Source organism: Anabas testudineus, chromosome 16 (assembly GCF_900324465.2).
Source record: "Anabas testudineus chromosome 16, fAnaTes1.2, whole genome shotgun sequence".
NCBI classification, from domain to species: Eukaryota; Metazoa; Chordata; class Actinopteri; order Anabantiformes; family Anabantidae; genus Anabas; species Anabas testudineus.
In genome coordinates this window covers 10,298,556-10,314,316 of record NC_046625.1, presented here as the reverse complement: position 1 = coordinate 10,314,316, position 15,761 = coordinate 10,298,556, and the positions used below count along the sequence as shown (strand labels likewise).

Below are 15,761 nucleotides of genomic sequence, written 5' to 3'. Positions count from 1 at the left end.
GATTTAAATGAGAAATGTTATACTTAAAGGTTTTGCTTGTTTTATTTCTCATATTGAGATTACTTGTGTCTCAGATCAGATTGTTAATTTGCAAGGTGATTATTAAGCAACACATTTTAATACTTAATGGGGAGGAAGGAAAATCTTCCTGGAAATGAAAAGCGTGAAAATCATTTAGCAGGACAAATGTAGATTGTAGTCTGCACAGAATCCCAGCCTTTTGTCTGTAATGCTGACAGAAGACACCACACACTGAACCAATATGCGCCTACCCCTGAAATCATGGAGCATTAGATTTGGACCTTGTGTGACCATGACAAAATCTGGAACCTGTTACAGGTTGCTGAGCCTGAGTCTGCTCAATCAGCAGAAATCAGATCAGCCTTGTGCAGACTCACATTGAGCATTATTGGAGCAGCCAGCCTTTAACTAGCTTGCAGGGAAGTGAACTTTTAGCAAACCAAGCAAAAGTGCTTAACAAATCCCAACCCGTGATTTGCTGTGAATGGGTGTAAAAGCAAAGTGATGAAATTGACCTGTTAAAAACTTTTTTTTTTTGCACTTTTACTTCACAGAAAATGATCAATAATACCAGAATCCATGTTACATTCCAAACTCACAAATAGCCTTTTACTTTAAACAAGCTTCTATAAATCCACACATGAAAGCAGGTATTGCTTCTCTCTTGTCTCTAGTCGTAAAACACCTTAAGGTGTGAAGTACTTCTCTTTTAGTGTCTGCACAGCTGCTGATTTTAAACCTTGGCTTGTAATTAAACCCTCTAAAACCAGGTGTGTAGCCCCTGGTCAGTCTGCAGCCACCCAGTTTAATTATCTAATCACCGGTTTGCAATGCAAAGTGTTCAGGTACTGAATTTGACTGCAGGTTTTCTGATGGGAAGCAAAAATAGTTTCAATCTGCCCACTGGTGGCTCAGATTCAGCATTGCATTTGCACATGCTTAATCCAAAAATGATAATGGAGTAATTATGTAATAATGTAGGGCTTTAACCTGGGGTCTGCACCCGTCACATTGCAACGCTCCTGCAGATGTTCCCACTATATTACAATAACTGAATCCAAGAAGGCACCATATGAAGTTTCCAAATTACCGCTGTGCATTAAATGATTCACTGTAAATACCTTTGTATGACAGTAACTGCTCCACAGTGGAAATGTTGAGCTGTTAGAAATGAGAGCTGCTGGTGGTTTTATGCCTCATTACTAGTCAAACAAGTAAAAAGGAAAGTTCTGCCCCAGATGCAACTGCAGCTCCAAAGGTTTACCACAATCGGATCAAGTCCGACACTGTTTACATGACACAGGAACTCAGTCACAATAAACACAGTTTACCACATTTTAAAACGTATTTTTGGCATTTTTATGCCTCTTTATCTGAGAAGTGGTAGTAAAGAGATGACAGGACATGATTGGAAAGCGTGAGAGAGATAGTAATTATGAGAGTAATGAATTTTAAACACTCGTGCTAATAAACCTTTAATTCACGTTGAGATGCTATATTGATAATTAGATAGAAGATATTATTATCCCATGATCACATTATTTAAAAAAAAGAAACAGAATACCATTTGCTGTTATAATCATAAACAGCTTTAAAAGTGATCTTTTTTGTTTATACAGGTATAAAATATAATCTTCATCAATTCAATCAATTTAATTATAATAATGAGAAGAAGATAAATATTTTCTCATCTTCTAATGTTTCATTCAATAATTCTCACATAACGACCTCCCACATCTATGTCTCTCTTTCTCTGGGTCTCTGGCCCGTGCCCCTCCCAAACAGTTTTCCATCGGTCAGTTGCAATAGGTGCATTTACACAAACTCTTATGCAATTAGTAATGAAATGGGCATCCGGATGTATGTGATTCGGATGGAGTCTATACTCATCTAAACACATCATGAAAGCTGAACTCAAAACGTTTGTAGTGACAGCGTCAAATCTTTTAATTAAACAGCTAAATTAATATATTGTTGTCCAGATGTTGACATGATGCTGTTGCTGGATGCAGCTGATGTGGATCTGCTGCAGCATTTTGTCACTTTTCCCCTCTGTCCTCAGTCACCTTATTTCCATACAGTGACTGAGCTCATGACATCATAGGTCACTTCTTGGTCGCCTTGACTGAGATTAAATCAGATTAAGTATTAGTAAACACATACACACACACACACACACACACACACACACACACACACACACACACGACAATGGTCACTTCCTTTCACTTTCTGTCACTATGTGTGTATCTTACTTTAACATTCAAATTTAAATTCAAATTATCTTTATTGACACCATTTTTAATAGTGTGGCAAACTCGTGTTGTTGGCTGTAAAGTTTACTATTTATTATAAAGTATAATAAACAAACAACAAAAGGCAGGTTTATTGAGTATGATTATAATGTAGCCTATCTTGTAGTGTAAGAATGAAGTATAAAAAGTGGAAAAAGGGCATCTCAAGCGCTTTTTAAACGGATGAAGGTATTTATAGAGGCATATGCTACGATCAAATATTACTTAAAATTCACATAAAGTAGGCATAAAGTTTACCCTGCAATATAATAACCTCTAAATTAGGATTATTATTTATTTATATATTTATTATTACCATCGTCGGTGTGTTTTAATTCTGGGCCCACGCGCGGTGGACTCGCGACAAGGTCACGCTGGCAGTTCGGAGAAGCGCGCGGAGGTCACGTGCGCGCGCTCGTCCGCCACCTGAGGGCTCGCGGGCAGCTGACAGGACCGGTGGCAGCACGGGGCAGCTCGCTCTCGAGCTCCAATCATTGTTTTATTCTTCTTTTTTTTTTTTTTTTTTATTAACAACTCGTTAAATACAATTAAAGAAAGGACTAAAATAAACAGAAGGCGTCGAGGCGGGTAAGTGATGAGCGACTTCATAACCTTTGTTGGTTAGAAAGTCTTTTCCCTTGATGTTATATATTACTTCACCTGTGTCGCAGCTTCTCTGTAAACTGTCAAATACAGAAATAACGTTATTGTTACAAATGCTGTTTTGCTGAGTTACCACGTGATTGTTTATTATTTCAAAACCATAAGGAAGATTAGTTTCCACCGTGTCATTGTTAAGCACATTTCTATATCGTGTATTTAGTTTGATTCTGGATCTAAAAGAGATTGATTGGTGAAGGGTTAACTTGTTAGGTGCAGGACTGGAAAAATAAATAAATAGGAAACAATGAGCAACAAACAGATAAGGTGGTCAGAGAGCTTGGTGTGCCCAGATGATTTAGACTTTAATCCTTTTTTTTGTTTTTGCAAGTTCTGAACTGACAACAAATAGGTTTTAAAATCATGTAATGCTTCTGAGACAGCCTGCTGTGAAACACGTGTACACTGCAGTACACCACAGGTGCTGCTAAACACAGGTAGATAGGATCCATATGTTTATTGCATCCATCTGGTGGATAAAACAAGTTTAAATCAAGGAGCAAGGTCTGTTTTTTAAAGAGGTACACAAGTGGTTGAAGTACAGGATTACAAGATGACAACCGTTTATTCCTCAGTTGATCCTTTTTCTAAAGGTCCTTATAGATCCATTTTAGAAAATATGACTTGTACTATAAATTCAACCTCAGTCAACCCAGTACAATGAAAATGTATGTTTCCAGCTTAATGCAACTTGATAGCATGTTATGAGAGACCCTCTCTGCTTGATAAATGTCTGCGTCATTGAAACGTCAACACCCAAGTATATTAAACATAGCTTTGGTTGCAAACAGCACTTTTGATGTTAGGTATACACACACGTTAGACATCAACATCTTTGTAACCAGATATTCTGAGGAGCCCTGTCATGTTGTTTTGTGCACAAACTTCAGATCTGTGCTGTTTCAGGGTACACTGGGTCTTTTCCTTTATTTATTTATTTATTTTTTATTTTTTTGCTGACTAAACAGAAAAACAGAAACATTCCTACTTTATAATATAATCTAATACTGCAGTCTGGGTATACAGTAAATACAAGCATACAAAAAAGTGAATTGGGAAATTATTATTCAGTTTACACTAAGTATTCTGTAAATTAGAAAATACTTCTGCAGTTATAACCAGCACATTGCAACCTGCAGCATCTTAACTCCCCAGATTAATTTGGTCGTCATCACACGATGACCTCAAACACAGCTCACAGCTGAGGGAGGAACAACAACAACAACAGAAAAGTTTTAATTAGATGGAATAAGGCCCAGCGCCAAAAGGACTCCAGACTTGTTCTTGTTGTCAGATGTCAGTGTGTGTGTTCATTGTTCAGCAGTGATTTCCAAATGTGTGTCCAGTTCAGAACTCAAATTATTTAATAACTAAATAAACAATTAACCTAATCATACCCACTGGAGCATGGAGTTGAAAATATTTTTTTTTACTGACAAAACATCAACACTAACAACACTAATCTTATCGTAGCATATTTCTGGGTGCTGAGGGAGCTTTTTAAAACCTGATGAATAGACTGAAGTGATGTCAATTGAGTCAGCATCAGCTGGAGCCAAAAAATAATCTGTGAGTGTAATAGAGGAAGTGATGTAACTCGCTGTAACCTGCTTCTAATCTCTGCTTGAAGTTTTCAGCCTGAGGCTAAGTTAGCCGCTACTAGCATAAGATCATATCCATTCATTGTTTCAACACAGACAATACACTGTTAATAAAGTGTTTTTAAAATTAATGGAGAGATAGGTAATAATACTAATATCCACCAGCCGGATTTTACTGTGTATGATGCAACAGTTGTTCATGTTTGGTGCTGCAACCATCAGCTACAACATATGAATGATGCCAGATCAACACTTGACTACAGCTCTATCGATCAGATCGGATAAAAACAAAAGAGATCACTGCAGAGCTGTAATGTACTGTGCATTTATTTGATACTGTTAGGCAGTTAGGGCTGATGCAATAAACCCTTTGTGTGTTGGTTAATTTAATGTTATACTAAATATAAAGTCTGAAATAAAAACAGTTGTGTGAAATAGGTCTCAGATAGAGTCATGTGACACAGAGAGAGTGACCCATTCAGTGCCCTGGTTTTTATCCTCTACTGATCAATATAAAGTATTGATGTCCCCATATTTGCATTGTGGCTTTGCAATGCAGAGCAGCACTTAGGTTTTGTGTTGTACATTGCATCCACAGTGTCTGTTAAACTTCCCATCCCCACAGCATTAATGGCACATGAAACACTTCAAAGAGCACAATTAGATTGTGAATATTACTTTAGAAAAGAAGAACAGGAAATAGGACAGATCACATGTGACAGGTTTGTGTCAAGTGTCACAGCAACATGAAGAATGGTTTATTCAGTGGCTTTTTCAATGACGCTGAAATCATATTCTCTGCAAACCTAATCTGGGCACATAACATCTTAATATGCTCAGATAATCTGGATAGAAAGTTGACAGGGGAGGTGCCACAGAAAGAGTGAATACATGACACAATGTTAGAAAGGAGAGAAAGATAGGTGGTGAACCTGGATTACTGTGGTAGGAGATTTCTGAACTTCACTGTCAAAGCAAATAAGATAATATAAGATGTTTGCTGTACAATGTTTTTTTGCATTAACATAGTTCTCAAAAGGACTACAGTGTTAGTTAGGTGTCAATTCACACCAGTGAGACTGGAATCAACAACTTTGTTTTGGTGGCCATTCATTTTTTAAGTAATGAAAAATTACTTGGCTTAAAATTTGTAATGAATTTTAGTGTTAATATAATTTAACTATATGGTCCTAAGCAATCAAGTCCAAATGCTATGGCCCTTATGCTATAGCTAAAAAGACAAAGTAAACAAATATGCTAAAATGTGATGATGTGAAGATGTGGACCACATTTTTTTGTCTGAGAATTTATTTAAAACAAATACTAGCATGAGCATAAAAGTAGTTGCCATTTAATTTTCTCTTGATCAAGTAATCTGTGCAGCTCGAGTTCATTTATGAGCTTTACTTGTTTAATTGTGAATATCAGTAAATATGCCAGAATGGAAAAGGAATGTAAAATATTGTCCTGTTCATTGAACATCAAAGAATAATAGCTATATGATGTAACACAGTTTGCTTTAAAGGGCTCACAAACATTAGTAATCACATCTTCCAGGCTAGGTCATATAAAGAAGACTGCAGATCTGGGGTCCTGACAGTGTGAAGTGCACACGGACAGTTTTCTCACACGTGCCTGCATCAATGTATTTATACAAAGAGTTATTTGAGATATTTGCCACCTCGCCATGATAAGATTAGGCAACACAGGGACACGTGCACTCTCACATTACCTACACACACGCACACACTTCCCTCATCACCTCCTCCAGCTACAGCCGTCAGTTGTCGAGCGACACTTCAGCCCAATCACAGAGATAGCAGACATGAGGGCTTGTTCATTCGATGGTGTTGGCAGGAACTACAGTAGAGACATCAAGGTCACGACTGTCTCCAAATTTGTTCATGAACTGAGCATTGAGCACAGACCTGACAATTTTATGTGAATTTAGACCTTAAAACACCACGTGATTCGTGATCACTTTTAAAAAATCTTACAATTTTATTAGATTTAGCACTGTAGTTAAAGTAGCCACCTCAATGGTATTTGGTAAAAAAGGATGAAGCAAGACTAATTATAGAAGATAAAGATAAAGTTATGTCATGCAGGAAATGAGTAATTTTACTTATTAGCAAGCAGAATATATAATATATCAACAGTTTGTCATTTTATTTGTTAATTTATTTCTTTGTTCATCCTTGCTGAGTCTCAGCACTGTTTCACAACATTAAAGAACACTCTGTTGGTCCCAAGGATGCTCAAAGAAGTCTGTCAATTCTTCTGTCCTTACATTCTATTAAAATTATTAATCAGTGATCACTTTATTTGCAAGGCTGCATAAATAGAAAAAAGAGGTTAAAATTGTCATTATTTTCCTGTGTCATCCCAAATCCTGTTAATGCCATAACATATACTACCTGTGTGTGTTTACAGATATTCTTGCTACTTTCTATAACAGTCGTAGCTCTTATGTAAGTCCTCAGAGGATTAACCAAACCACCGGTGAGATTACCGGAGTCACGAGCACAGCTGTTATCCACAGCATATCACCATCTCCGCAGCAGGATGTGCTACCTCTTTGCTCCAACCAACCCAGACTCCTGCTTTATCTAAGTCCTTTTTCTAAGCTACAGTTCCATCTCAACCTGTGCCTAAAAAACGCACCTACCAACTTTCTATAGGCTTAAATCCCTCATTGCTTATTAATTACAGTATATGACTTGATTTCCTGTCCCAAATTGAGAACCCTGCAAACTTTTCCTTTTAAAGTGTTATGGATCCCTCTGATATAGTCAGCCCTTTTAGAACGGTACAAAGGATATATGAATATTTGCTGCACTCTGTTAGATTTTCTGTAAAATTATAATGGTATATGTGTAAATACGTATTTGTAGTTAAGTCTTAAATGTACAGAAATCCAGATGTTTCTTAATTATTTCCCTCTGTTTCTCATCACAGGCTCCATGAGTGCAGAGGTACATCTAGGTGAGATTTTTTTTTCATCTGCAACAGAGTTTGGTTCTTCAATTTAAGACTGTTTCCATGAAAGCGTCCAACATATTTCTGCAGTGAGGAATCCGAGGATCCACATCATATATGGTATGTTTCTGATCACCGTGCATTTATTTATATATGTGAAATGATGAGTCAAATGAGTAAAAGGGTAAAATGTCTGTTTTAAGACAAGAGTTGACAAGATAACTACAGAGACATATGTTGGAGCTCAATTTTGTGATTTAGACTTTACTTTTAATTTATACTCTCTTTTTGTTTCAAGACTTGCAGCGCGATAAACAACCAACAGACAACACCTCGGTAAAGAGAACTGAAATACCAACTGGCTTTTGTTGTCTTCTGCTGTGATTTGTTCCTCAAATCAACAAAGCTCAGTGCTTTTACTCAACATGTGTCATAAAGGGAGATCAACACACAGGAGAAGATGAACCCTTACGTCACTTCTCACTTCCGGAGGGATCTCTTTCCCCATTTCCATTTGTTGTAGACTTTCTGCCCTGTTCTTACTGGTTAAATGAAATGTTGTTCCTTCCACATAAGTTATAACAGTAGCTCTTGTTGAATGTTTTTCAGTTCTCTTTGTACTTGCCAGTGTTGAGCAGATTCTGTCCAATGTGACTGGAAGTGAAAACACTAAATACCGTAGTAGATTTCTCTGGACAGTGTTGGACAAGGTAAATACTAACAATACAAGCCTCTCTTTATGCTTCCATATGTATTTGCACATTTTAGTTTTTGCACTTTTATATATTGCATGTTTTTATTTGCGCTTCACATCTGCATACATTATTAGATTTATTTGCACCAACTCTCTTGGATGTTACATTTTATGATCTGGTTCAAACAGGCAAGGTTGCTAAGTAGGAGGCTACGATCCAAGCCCAGTTAGGCTCCCAGCTACATTAGTTCTCAGCACTTCTCAGGTCTTCTCCTTCAGTGGTGTGTATTTCATCTGTCACCTTTGGCACCAGACCTCCACATATTCGTAGAAAACGTTCTCAGGTGACCTGTGTACTTACCTTTTCTCTCAATATAAAGCTTTCATTTGAATCTAAAAATCAGGATCAACGTCACAAGTAGATCAGCGTAATCTGTCTCTGTTGTTTTCTTCTCTTCTTATCTTTTGTCAGGCATAGGTGTATTCTCAGCTGTATGGCTAAACTATAATGAGGTATGTCTAGTCCTGAGAGACCAACTGTTGGAGCAGGTTGCTAACAGACCTGTAGTTGAGGTCAATATTATCCACGCAAAACAAGTAATCTGACAATGGCCATCAAAAACATATCCAGACCCCTAGAAAGAAAATGTGAAATAGTTAAAGCAGTGACATGATTGAACAGGAGATGGCAAACAAAACACAGTTCTTTCAGCTTGGCCCCTCTTGTTGGGCTAAAGTGATATTTCCCTGACTGGTGAATACAACTGCATAGTCTTCTGAAACAGATACACTGTGTAAATCTGCTCACTAAATTGTGTACTGCATATAGTACTTTCTAAAAGACATACTGGCACTGATTTAGTAATAATGAAAAATGTCAGTAGATAATTCCTGTATTTCTTTTTTCCCATGCCTAAACCAAGAGGTTGTAAAACTGGAAACTTTGTTCGTAAGAACTGGCATGCTTTTTTGCTTTTCTGACCGCATGTTAGTAATTAATTTGTCATATCATCCACTGTTTTAAGTTCTTTTTGTCTGTCTTTTATGCTTCATTTGTCATCTTTTTATGGAAGTTACACAGTCATTAGATATGGAAGGTGCAAAGTAATGAGTTCTGTATCCTTAAAATGTCTCTATCCCCATCCTCTTGCTCCATTTCATTGTTAGCTTATAGTTTTTATCAATGGATGCATGCTGAAGACTTCCCTTTTATTGTTCATAACGGACCAGAATCACTCCTGCATGCTTATGCGATGCTTGTTGAGATCAACCCAGCCCTACCACTCCTTCTCAAACCAGTTTTTGTGAATTGGGGTCACAGAAGTAAAGTTTTTGGGCTACTGTTGACATCTTCTTTTTCAGTTTGGGTTGTTTTACATGTTTGCATGATTAAAAGGGACTTGTTAATGTTAATGAATGCACTTGTGGATCTATTGCTGAAGGATACACAGTGAGAAAGAACTTTTTCTTAGCACAAGTGGAAAAGACACAAAAACAAGTGATTGACCAATGTTCTTGGAGGAAACCATCCCCAAGTCCTTACTGGCCAGTATGGACCTACAGTAAGGACTGAGATTGACAAACCACACATACTGTAACATCTTTTACTCCGTTGAGGAATACTAAGTAACTGCGAACATCTGCATAGGAGATAAGAGACAGGTGCAGTACATGATGGGAGCGGCACGTGTGAAACGCCGCTTCAGTGCTGTGGTGGATGGGCCAGTGGAAGAGGAGGAGGTCATGAGGCTGGCACAGAGTGCTGCAGATACAGCAAGGGCAGGGGGAAGCCCAACAGGCTCAGGGACCCCAACAAGCCCCTCCCCAACCCATGCCCTCAATGGAAAAGCTCTACCTCTTCAGAGCAACACCAACAATGCACGGAGGCAGAGTGCCATTGGAGAGACAGCTGGGGGAGATGCTGGAGGAGAAGGAGGGATGAGAACAGGGGGTATGTGCTCTGGGAAAAGGAGTGGACTAGGAGGAAGAGAAGAAGGTCATTCATCCTCAGACCGGGATTCTTTTTCATTCCCTTCCACTACCAGCCGCCGGCACACCAAGCGTTCAAGCCGCCGGCCCCGACAACGCTTTGTAGGCAAGGACGGACGCTGCAACGTCACCTTCGTCAACATGAGCGAGAGGGGCCAGCGGTACCTCAGCGACCTCTTCACTACCTGTGTGGACATCCGCTGGCGTTGGATGCTGGTCATCTTCACCCTCTCCTTCCTTCTCTCCTGGCTGCTCTTTGGATTTGCTTTTTGGCTCATTGCCTCTGCACATGGGGATCTCTCCATTGGGCTTACCCTCAGCTCAGGGTCCTCTCCTGGATCAGGAGAGGCTGGGCCTGGAGGAGAGTCTAATAGGGAGGCTGTTGCTGAGGAGCCGTGCTTCCTCCAAGTGAACAGCTTCATGGCTGCTTTTCTGTTCTCCTTGGAGACACAGACATCCATCGGTTACGGATTCAGAAGTGTGACCGAAGAATGTCCCCTGGCGGTGGTGGCGGTCGTTTTGCAGTGCATTGTGGGCTGCATTATTGACGCCTTCATCATCGGGGCAGTCATGGCAAAGATTGCCAAGCCCAAGAAGCGCAACGAAACACTAGTGTTCTCTGAAACAGCAGTGGTGGCACTTAGGGATGGGAAACTCTGCATGATGTGGAGGGTCGGAAACCTACGCAAGAGCCACCTAGTAGAGGCACATGTGAGAGCACAGCTACTGAAGGTAAGTGCAGGGATGATGATGCAAAGAGTTGATGATCATAAATAAACCTTCATTTGTAAGAAGTGCTTTAGTGAAGTTTAAACTGTGATGGAAAAAGTTGAGTACCAAGAAATAGAGGTCAGGCTTCTGTGAGAGAAAGGGAGAGCACAGAGACCATCTGGCCTGTATTCTGTGGGCTGTTGTTAATGAGAGCTTGTTTTATTTTCCCTCAGGGGTTAGGAAGATTTACCATGGATTAACTTGCCCACAATTCTTTAACTGAAACCATTGTCCTTCATCATATCATTTTCTCTTGTGTGTACTGTATTTATGTGGGCTGGGTGATTCTTCTCTGTGTGTGCTTATGTTTATCCTTCTGTCTAGTCCTATGGCGTACTTATAAGCATGTTTCTTTTTTGTGAATGTTTTGATGTCATTATTACTGTGTTTATACATGTTTTTATTCTGCTAGAGTTGTCCAAAGGATCTAAATCTGTGGGCACTGAAGCTACAGCACAGACAATTGGATCTCTTTTAATAGCACGACCATATCAGAGTTCAGAAAGGGCATGATGGGATTAAGTTTGTGATGACGAAAGAGAAACAATTCTAAATACTGGTACTGGATATTGTTCCATAGTAAAAGTTGGATGAATGACAGGCGTGGGAGGTTTGACTTGCATTGCTGGATTCCTCTGAATATCCTAACTAAGTTTATAGGTTAGGGTGAGAAGTTTAATCTCGGCTAACCTTTGGAAATAGTGGATTTGAAAAAGAATCTCATACGATATAGCCTTTATTATGACAGATGAACTTCCTTATTTTGTACTGTGGTGTTGCATTTTATAACCAGAATTACAGTTTAATTGTATTTTACTTGATCATGTTGTGCCTGTCTTTGGCTTGTGTTTGTTTTGTATTGAAAATCGTTTCTAGTCTCCATTTCATATTTCCCCACATGTGAAAATCAATATTGCATCATCTAATGTGGAAAGCTTTATGTATCAAACAGTGACTTTGTTTTACTCTTTATTCCCAACCTGCTCTCAGTCAAGAGTGACACCAGAAGGGGAGTTCCTCCCGCTGGACAATGTGGACATCAATGTGGGATTCGACACCGGCACCGACCGCATCTTCTTGGTCTCACCTGTGACAATTGTCCATGAGATAAACGACGAGTCACCTTTCTTCGAGATGGACCAAAAGACCCTGGAGAATGACACAGAGTTGGAGGTGGTGGTCATACTTGAGGGCATGGTGGAGGCCACAGCCATGACCACACAGTGCCGCAGCTCTTACGTGGCTTCCGAAATTCTGTGGGGACACCGCTTTGAACCAGTGCTCTTCGAGAGAAAAGACTGCTACCAGGTCAGAGAAGAAGAATAGAGAGAGAGATGAAGAATATGAACCATTCCCTTCTCTTAATGCTAAGCCTGAAATAAAATGGTAGTCAGTGCTACACTAGAGTTTGCACAGTTCAAAATGAAATATCTAAAGTACTGACATACAAAATCTCACTAAAATTATAGTCAGTCTGGGAAGCCCCATCATCTAGCTTCCCCATCAGGTCAAAATATGCATGTATGAAATGTAGTAAATGTCTCAGCGTCCAAATTTAGATCGGCGCTGTCTTGTTAATAAAATGTGTGTTTAAATTTACTTGTGTTCTGCTTTTTACAGGTGGACTACTCTTTCTTCCATCGGACATATGTGATCCCCAACACACCTTCTTGCAGTGCTAAAGAGATAGCTGAGCAGAAATACATTCAAAGTTCACGCTCCTCGTTCTGTTATGAGAACGAAGTGGCTCTGCAACTTGTTTCCCCTGATGATGAGCCTGGCCCAGATCCTGGCTGTCCCTCCCCACCGACTCGAAGGCCATCCTTTGCAGAACATCTCCACTACAATTGAACTTGTGGGACAGAGGGCCCCAAGAGAAAAGACACAAGGAAGCTGAAGAGTTCAGAGGAAATGCAGGGAAAAAGAGATGTTTAAATAGGAAGAACTGTGCAGACCACAACAGACAGGAATTTACCAGTGTCAGGATAAACATTAGGAAACTGCAGTTGTTTACAGTGATTAGACAGGAACAGGAACAGGAGAGTTTGATGAGTACTGTTGTAGAGATTTTACAGAAAAATAGAAGCAAAATGGACAAGAATGGAAGGTTTGCCATCAGCCTACTGGGGAGATTTTTTATTTACCACACTGAGTTGTGTGATTGGTTCTGGCAATCTTTCAGAATCATTTAAACTTGCCTAAGAAGTCTCACATCTGGCCCATCACTACCACAACACTCTTGTCTTGTACTAATGCCTGACTCTCAGGATATGCAACAGCACCCTGCTGTGGCTGTAACCTGCAAAAACACCTCAATGTTTATGATCCTGGAGAACATTTTGACCTCAATTAGAGGAGGTGGCTTCTGTATGCAATGAAAAGTAGTGTACTTACTACTCAGGAATGTATTCCACTTTGATGCTTACTTATCACTTTGATGTTTTATTTTCTTATGGTAAGTATGAATTGTGCCCCTTTTGTGGTACTTTGACGTTTGGGGGTTGAGAGAATGTAATGTGAGTATTGGACTGGGTTACTTGTAGAGCCAAAGCAGCACAACAGTAATATGGAGAAACAGCTGAAAACTAGCAGCGGTTTTGAGCAGTTTCTTTTCCATGTTATGTCCTGCACGTTGTGTGTTTTTGGCTTGTTTTTTATGTTTCATGCAAAAAATGTTCACCGACTGTAACATTTAATGTTTTTGTGTTGAGCTGAATGCCATTTCAGAGCAAGCATCATAGAGTTTCTGATCACTGTAGTGATACAGTTACCTGTGATGTTGTCCAGACTATTTAATCACCATATTTTCTTTCTTGCACTGCTATCCACATTTTATATCTCATGTTTTGCGTTGCTGGCTTCTGTATTGTTTTGCTGTGTTACTTCTAGATTCTAGTAATTAGAAATAGAAGTATGACATTATAAGTGTTTTGACACTTTAATGTCCCTTGGATTACCCTTTTGAGGGCAAAATCTATGAATTTCATTGGCTCATTACATGCACAGGAGGTCTTCATGCACCCCCAACATCACGAAAACAGTATAGAGACAAACTGAGTAGAAAGGTTGTATGAGGAAAGAATGGAATGAGTGATGACAACTGGCTATTATGTACATTAATTAATGAGGACTGAAAGAAAACTACACTTTTTCTGCTACATAGAAATGTATCTTGTGCCCATAAAATCACGTGACACCCTCCTAATTCTAATGTGTTACAGTTGGTTTTGCTCACAAAATGTGAGTACATTGTAGTGGGTGGTGCCTTTATAACAAACCAGAGGTTTTTTAACTGGTCCTACAGCAGCAGTAGTGAATTTCATATTTAAAATATGCTTTATTGTATGTATTTCCATAAGTCTGCATACCTGGCAGTTTTTTTTCAATCACCCTATCACCATTTGGAGTATGATCTTCAACGTAGACAAAATGCAAATAACTGCTGTTAATTTGCTCAGTGACTGAGTAGTACAGTATATAACCATGCTCTGGTAACAAGAAGATGCCGTAGACTATGTGATAGTTGCACTTATATTGCAAAGCACCAAGGACTGTTCTTGTTACATTTAGATCTTGTACTAACATCTTGTAATAACAGTAAATTATGTGACTTGATTATTTAAGTGTTCCATTACAAAAGGTGTTGGTTAGGGAAATCTTAAGTATCTGAAGTGCTGAATGATATAAACTGTTGAACAGTTATCAGCCTGTACAGCCTGTAACGCACAAGTAAGAAACTTGTTCTGTGTACTTTGCACTAAAATAATACATGAAGACTGATGTCTAATTTCACTGATGCTTTAATCCAGCACAGTGGTGTTGCTGGATGAGCATAAGTTAACCATGGTCCATCAGTCAAAGGGTTTCACTGGAGTTATTGAAAAGGTATTTTGCAGTAACCTCAAGAGAGCTGAGGTATTGATAACTTTGTACCTGCGTCAATGCTGTTCTATCTTTCTGTCTTCCCTTACTCTTCTCCTTTATGGCTACCATGTTCTATTTATAGGCTGTGCGGTGGGTCATGTTGTTCACCCTGCCTCCACTTCCATGAAATGTAACTTGATCTTACAGCGCTATCACTTCATTTATGATATTGCTTTTTAAACACCACACAGAAATAAAAAGGTAGAGTCTTTATTTAATGCTTTCTTAGGACTCACTACTCACAGCCATTACACGTACTACATATGTTTTTAAATCATAGATGATCATAATGTAAAATACACTGTAATACATTAATTTTTAATAAATTATTGAGTTGAATCTAACAAAGGCTGTAGTTAGCTTTCCTTATTTTCCCAAAGAGTAGGAAAATCTCTCTGCTGAAATGTAATGACAGAGCTGCCTCAGGCATAGAGCATTTGCAATTGTGTTTTAAAGCAAATAAAACATGGGGACAGAAATAACTGCTCCAATTAACATTTTAACAAAATTATAAAAGATAAAGAGATAATGTTATTACCAAAGAAGAAACAACAAAGTGTTCATGTTTCTTCCTGGGATGTCCAAGAGTGTTTATTTTTATCAATGGTCAGAAATGGTGGAAGAATGTTAATACCCTCTGATGTAAATAAAAATATAAATATCATATAGCTTATTGACTGAATTGCATCACTTTGAGAGTTAAATTATTAAACTGAAATCGTTGCCATTTTTATTTCTTCTCTTTTATAATAAACTATGTTCTTTTAATCAGGCCAATATTATATTTATTCAAACGCCTCAAACCTCACGACAACACATAGTGGCCTA

The 15,761-nt window shown here is 38.8% G+C and overlaps 1 protein-coding gene across 1 annotated transcript; it reads left to right on the top strand.

Moving 5' to 3' along the window:
- Positions 1-2,754: 2,754 nt before the first annotated feature.
- kcnj14 (potassium inwardly rectifying channel subfamily J member 14) lies at positions 2,755-15,601 on the top strand. The gene is made up of 5 exons (XM_026371868.1): positions 2,755-2,903; positions 7,535-7,675; positions 7,854-10,970; positions 12,000-12,317; positions 12,630-15,601. Exons 3-5 carry the CDS (start codon positions 9,921-9,923, stop codon positions 12,858-12,860), a joined length of 1,599 nt encoding a protein of 532 aa, XP_026227653.1. The 5' UTR covers positions 2,755-2,903; positions 7,535-7,675; positions 7,854-9,920; the 3' UTR covers positions 12,861-15,601.
- The last annotated feature ends 160 nt before the right edge of the window (positions 15,602-15,761 follow it).

Bases quoted from the DNA above. Each gene is read 5' to 3' on its own strand.
- kcnj14 (XM_026371868.1), top strand. From the start codon at position 9,921: ATGATGGGAGCGGCACGTGTGAAACGCCGCTTCAGTGCTGTGGTGGAT. The intron at 10,971-11,999 runs GTAAGTGCAGGG...ACCTGCTCTCAG, and splicing joins TGAGAGCACAGCTACTGAAG to TCAAGAGTGACACCAGAAGG. The intron at 12,318-12,629 runs GTCAGAGAAGAA...TGCTTTTTACAG, and splicing joins AGAGAAAAGACTGCTACCAG to GTGGACTACTCTTTCTTCCA.